The 6,260-nt window shown below is 43.7% G+C and overlaps 1 protein-coding gene across 1 annotated transcript; it reads right to left on the bottom strand.

Moving 5' to 3' along the window:
• Positions 1–1,267: 1,267 nt before the first annotated feature.
• FTH1 (ferritin heavy chain 1) lies at positions 1,268–5,864 on the bottom strand. Its single transcript, XM_007426536.4, has 4 exons — positions 5,599–5,864; positions 3,903–4,049; positions 2,379–2,504; positions 1,268–1,584 (listed from the first exon to the last, which is right to left on the bottom strand). The coding sequence occupies exons 1-4, from the start codon at positions 5,707–5,709 to the stop codon at positions 1,420–1,422; spliced, it is 549 nt and encodes a 182-aa protein (XP_007426598.1). The 5' UTR covers positions 5,710–5,864; the 3' UTR covers positions 1,268–1,419.
• Between the last annotated feature and the right edge of the window lie 396 nt (positions 5,865–6,260).

Here is a 6,260-nt window from a genome sequence, read left to right as displayed (position 1 = left end):
TGGTAGCAGCGTTTGTCATGTCAATGCAGAGTACACCAAAATTGCAGTGCAAGTCATAAGGTAAACTTGGTTAAAAAATATCAAATCTCCAAGCACAGGAAAATCCTGGCTGCACTCAAGCATGTCTAACACTGGCTGACTCACTTAGCATCACTGCCCCACCCCCGCAGACCTCTCAAAAATGGTTCTGTGTAACCTCTGGTTCCCAAACGACACCCACCCCTGGGCTCTAGAGTACATCTTCCACTGAGCTTCCTGGAAGAGAACGCTGCTTACCATAGCTGAGCCACAGAGTACAACCCACAGTAATCCGGTGCAGAACAAGCATGACGTAGCCTGTACTTGGTCAGAATGTATTTGGATTAACATTTCTGATCCGGTGCCACCGTAAGACATTGGATGTGCAGCATCACTTAGAGACCTAATCCTTCCCCCAATATCTCAGATTCTGCCCCATTTAAGGCATCATACATTTAATAAATAAATTATATCTTGCTGGGCATCCAGGCAACAGGTTTTAAACTCTTCTGCAAATATAATTCCACGAACAGTATCGAACACCCTAATAAGACAATTTGTTTTTAAAGCAAGCATACTTAAACTTGCTTTAATTTTGCTAACAGGTTTATTTTTCTAATGGAGTCAAGCACTGGTAACCACATTGTCCTAAAATGTAGACAAAGTTTGAGAATGTATGCCAAATGTTATAGCTTAATTCCTGTATGACACTGAAGGTGGGCTTGTGCTCTTATAAGGAACCAACTTCTCTTACCCATGGTTAAACAGATCCTATAGGTCAAACACGGAACAGCATTAACACACTTTTATACATATCTAATGAAGTGTTTACTCCCAGATAAACATCTAGTAGAGCAAGCTCTATGCTGCATATTTCCCAGTATAAAAAATCAACTTTTATAAGTTGCAGCCCGTACAACTGAAACACAGGTGACAGAACAAGGTTTATGTTAATCAGACGCTTGGATAGATAGATAAATTGGGCAATGTTGTAACCAGGAATCCAAATGTGGACTGAGGGAGTGCAAATTAATAGAAATGAACTACCCTTTGAATCCACACCCAGAAAGGTGCTTTGCATTGGGCATGGTGTTAATGCCTCCTTAAAGAAACCACACCCACTCTGAAGCACATTTTCACCTTTGGATCCAAACCAGAGCCCATTGCTTCATTTATGGGGAACTCCACTTGCTGCCTTGGGTATTTCATTAAAATTTTTACTCAAAACATACTGCAGTACAACTGGAAATAACTAGAACCTAGTCACTTTATTGGGCGTGAGATACAACACATACAAACAGAAGTAAATTTTATACAATTATGAAAATATTAGGGATAAACCAAAGCAGCATGCACAACTGATGAGGATAAGAGTCCCATTGCAGCATTCATGGGAGGTTTTTAGTTCTCATTGTCACTTTCCCCCAGAGTGTGCTTGTCAAAGAGATACTCTGCCATTCCAGACTTTGGTGCTCCCATCTTGCGTAAGTTGGTCACGTGGTCACCCAGCTCTTTGATGGATTTAACCTGCTCATCCAAATAGTGAGTTTCAATGAAGTCACATAACTGGAAGAAAAAAGGAATATTAGAAACTTTCTCTTCCCACAGTACAATATTTTTGCAAACAAAAAAAATACAAACATGAATTACTAAACTGAACCAATGCTATTGAAAAGTTCTACCTCAAGCATCCCAAAGAAAGCCAAATTCTACAGCGTGTACAAGTTACCTAAAATAAATACAGTGGAACCTCGGGTTACGAACACTTCTGTTAATGAACTTTTCGGGTTACAACCAGCTCCGGCCGCAAAATTTTGCTTCGGTTTGCGAACTCCGCCTTGGGGTACAAACAGGACACGCGGTCCGCAGCCATTTTCCCACCCCGACACGTGGTCCGCGGCCATTTTCCCGCCCCGACACGTGGTCATAGGGAAGGGGACTCTCCCTCCAAGCAATAGCCACCTCCCTGTCCTCCATGCCAGAACGGATTAACGGTAATTACATTGAACCTTATGGGAAAATTTGCTTCGGGTTGCGACCAATTTGGGTCACGACCAGAGTCACGGAATGAATTAAGTTCGTAAACCAAGGTTCCACTGTATACCTGAAAGCATAGGCAGCAAAATAGAACTTGATTCTTAAAATATGAAAACAAAGACTAAAATGTCTCATTTATGTGACCTTAGTGCATGCTGAAGACCCATTAGCTCGATATTTTAATTCTTTAGAAAAATGAAATTTGAACCAATAATTTGCCTCTTGTTCTGTTCATGATTTTTAAAGAAATAATTATAAAAAAGTCACATGTACATTGTTTTCAATGCCAGCCAAGGACATTATGTACAGCAACTACAACTTACATGAGGGTCATTTTTGTCAGTTGCTAGCTTGTGTAGATCCAGTAGTGACTGATTCACATTCTTTTCCAAGTGCAAAGCACACTCCATTGCTGTCAGTCCATTCTCCCAGTCATCACGATCTGGTTTCTGATTAAAAAATATATATTTTTAAAGCTGAACCACAAGAATCAGAATGACTACAACACCATACTGCCATTTCAGAACTGGTTGCTATATTAAAAGATGGGCCAGTCAGGGATACTGAGCCAACAGCTTTTATCTTTAAAAGTTTATCACCTGTGTTCTAAGTTGCAAGACCAAATGTTTTAATAGCACAATTTTCCAGTTCTTGATCCTAGAATGAGAAAGGTCATTGACTGAAGTAACTTTACAAAACAAGCCTCCATGAGCTTGCTGCCAATAACTACCACATTCTTCCCATCTCTCCTCCAACTCAGAACCTAGCAATGTGGGAAGCAAAAGAGATCCTGAAAGGTCCAAAGATGCAAGGTAGATGTGGGTAAACTATGGTCTTCCAAATGTCACTCAGCTACAATTTCCAGCAATTCTTTGTTGGACACACTAGCTGGACTGCAGTTCAATGACAACTGGAAGACCAAGATTATTTTCCCCTTGTTTGAAGATATTCTCACTAGGGTAAGGCTTCCTGTAACAAAATCATTCCCTCAGCTTCATCCATACCCTACAAAGGTAGTTTTTCTGCCTTTTAAAACACAGGCATTCTACTAAACTTCAAATGCTTTGTGGGTTGATTAAATAGGTTACTTGTTCTGTGCAAGGACTACAGAATCAGCTAATACAAAAGCATTTTAAAACAAATGCATATTCTCCTTGTACATGTTTTAGCCTAGTATCAGTATGCAGAGGACATGTGTTCCAATGCTTTTTCCAGTGGTTGTCAAGCTTACTATCTAGAAAGAACTCCGTGCAAGTCAGCATGTCTGTCAAGAGCCCCTGCAAGTTCTAAAGACTGCTGGAACACATTGCAGCTTATATGTAGCTCCTACAGACTCTTTATCTATGTAACCTGATCATGGGCAGATATAAGCCATGGTGGTAAGCTTGTCTGTCATTTATAAGGGAGCTATGCTGATACCCATTGTGGGGAGTAATGGGGTTCTCAAAGCCATGGTGATGAAGGCAAGACAGGATCAGCAGCCACACACAGTGTAACATCTGGATGGAGCCACTTCAGATTAGCACTTTCAGAGAACCAATTCAGAGTTCTCATAAGAGCTTCCTGCACACCAAAAGCACTGTAGGTAAACCAATATGTTCTTGCATCTTCCAGGTTTGTGGATCATGAAAGGAAACATTTTGCTACACAAAAAAAATTTCCATCCTCTGGAACTAATTTAACAGTTATACAAGTCTGCTAATTACGTGCAGTTTCCTGTAGTCAAATTTAATTGCTGATGCATGACATACCTTGCATTCTCAATTTCTCTATAAAGCCCTAAGCATAAAGCAGCAGTATTTCATCTATCGTATTCCTACCATCTCATCTTCCCTGGTACAACCCACCTTGATATCATGTAAGAAGATGCGGCCACCTCTCTTGTTCTGCAGCTTCATGAGTTTCTCTGCATGCTCACGCTCCTCGTGGGACTGGTGCAAGAAGTACTTGGCAAAGTTCTTCAGGGCCACATCATCACGGTCAAAATAATAAGACTGAAAATCAAAACACAATCCTTGAATTATGATAGTCATCTATGCTTTACACAGCAGTTTGCATTTTTGTAAGATAACTGCTAGCAGCAGCATCCAGGGGACATATTATGATATAAGCTCCACCCCTTTTGAGCATGCAGTGTCACACACAGGTGGGAAAAAAAGGCAGGGCTTGCATTACTCCTGATGCAGCCTAGCCCTTCGCCTCCCCACAGATGTTGCTTACTACTAACAATCAGACTGCCCATATGGTTGTACAGTATGAAATGCTGATACTTTTGTAGGACTGGCATTCAAGATCAAATCAACAGATTCTTTACAGATCCCACAGCAGCAGCAGGACCTAAAACTACCCCCAAATCAAGATAACTAGTTCATTATAACAAAGAACTGACTCTTTGCAAAAAGAGAAAGTTTAACCATTCCAGATTCCAATTAAGGACACGAAACAATTATCTGGATAAATACTGGCAAATCTAGCTTGCAAAAAATTACACAATATTTTAAAATTTGTTTGAAAAAATACTGTCCAGATTTTTTTTAAACATTTCTGATCCAATTCCTCAATGATAAGGGGATAGTAAATTATAATTTCAGTCATGTGGCAAGCTTCAAGGAGGGTTACAGAAATCCCTTCAATTTTAGAAGGCAGCAGCAGCAGCCAGAGTTAAACACTCATACAATTTGGTTATTTACAACAATCTTCTCCAACTTGCTGCCCTCTGCCTGCATTGGACTTTAACACCCATACCAAGTAACAATTTAATCAAATGTTTCTTACTAGAAATACGGGTGTGAAAGCCCATATTCACAGCAAAATTCGGAGAAACAGGTACAAAGTCAATTAAAGTGCAATCACATTTTACCAGAGATAAGGCTGCAGACACAGTTCGTAAACAAGTTGCGTCACCGCTCCAGCAACCCAAAGGCGAAAGAATTATGGCCAAGAGGGATGCCTCCGCCTGTGGCGCAGTTAAGTCTACAAACCTTTAAGTCAAACAACACGGCTGTTACCAAAAGGGGTGCCTCTGCTTCCGCTTCTAGGCACGAGCTGCGAGGCTCGGCCGAGCACCAAAAATCAAGATAGACTAGGCCTAGGGGACCAGACCGAAACTTCTGCCAAGCCGTCAGATGCGGGAGCCACACCAGCTGAAGGCGTCATTTGGAAAAGGGTTCGGGCTGGCTCCGCTTCCCACGGGAAGCAGCGCGTGCGGGCAACCTCGCGCGCCCGTGCAGAGGAGCCCCGAAACCAACTACAGAAGAAGTCCGAGAGGTGAGAGTGTCCGGAGCGAGAGAAGCGTTTACAACGCTCCTTGCACCAGAAAGCGGAGGAACCGCTCCTTTTCTTACAAGCGACAACGCCTGCAGGAGGCATGCAACTCGCTCACCACACAGGCCTCGCTCGCTACCCAAGGACACTCGAGGGAAGTGGCGTAAACAGAGCTGGCGGTGCGGAGGATTATTTCCTCCAGCCTGCAAGGAGCAATCCGTTACCGAGGTCCAGTGCTCCCCGCCCTTCTCCCGCCCCTCCAAAACAGTCGGTACGCACCATGCTGAGGTACACGTAGGAAGCGTACAGCTCCAGGTTGATTTGCCGATTGACGGCTGCTTCGCAATCCTGATGGTAGTTCTGGCGCACCTGAGAAGGGGAGGAAGCCATGGCAGCGCGGTGGTGGTGGTGGTAGTGGTACTGCGTGAATGCAGAGAAGTCGGAGGGGCCCAAGCAGGATGGGTGGGTTCCGTCCAATCACTGTTGAAGCAGGAACCTCCTTGCGCCGCCGGGTCTCGCAAACGTTCTGAACTCAGCCGGCTGACGTAGCATCTATATATATATGCTCCGAAGTCACGTCACAATTGGACAAAAACAAGCCACGCCCTCGGAGCGGAGAAGGTGGGAGACTCCTTCTCAGAACTCTCCCTTCATTTTGGATGCACGCGCTTGTGGAGTAAGCGTGACTCAGCCGTTTCTTGAGCCTCGCCGCTAGTTTAGATCGGAAGGCTTTGTTTGGACCGGAAGGCGTTCGGGGCGGGATGATTCCAAGAAACTGCTGAGTAGCCGTGGCGCTTACATTTAAAAGAAGGCATTTCGAGGGGAAACCCCCTGATGAGGAACCCGCTCCCCTCCAGACTGAGGCAATTCTGACGCTGCCGAGGCATACGTGCGCAGCGCAGTGTCCAGAAGAAAGCCAGTTGTGCAAAATGCATAGCTCC

The sequence above is a fragment of the Python bivittatus genome, unplaced genomic scaffold (assembly GCF_059951505.1).
Source record: "Python bivittatus isolate LINGU-HERP-01145 unplaced genomic scaffold, Pbiv_v1 ctg000480_np1212, whole genome shotgun sequence".
NCBI lineage: Eukaryota > Metazoa > Chordata > Lepidosauria > Squamata > Pythonidae > Python > Python bivittatus.
Note: the sequence above shows the minus strand (reverse complement) of the source record. Positions and strands in the feature narration are given on the sequence as shown.

What these genes read in the sequence shown, in the direction of transcription:
- FTH1 (XM_007426536.4), bottom strand. Translation starts at nt 5,709, where the DNA reads ATGGCTTCCTCCCCTTCTCAGGTGCGCCAGAACTACCATCAGGATTGC. An exon ending in TCTTCTTACATGATATCAAG is followed by an intron (nt 2,505 to 3,902) that starts GTGGGTTGTACC and finishes TTTTTTAATCAG; the next exon opens with AAACCAGATCGTGATGACTG. An exon ending in CTGACAAAAATGACCCTCAT is followed by an intron (nt 1,585 to 2,378) that starts GTAAGTTGTAGT and finishes TTTTTCTTCCAG; the next exon opens with TTATGTGACTTCATTGAAAC.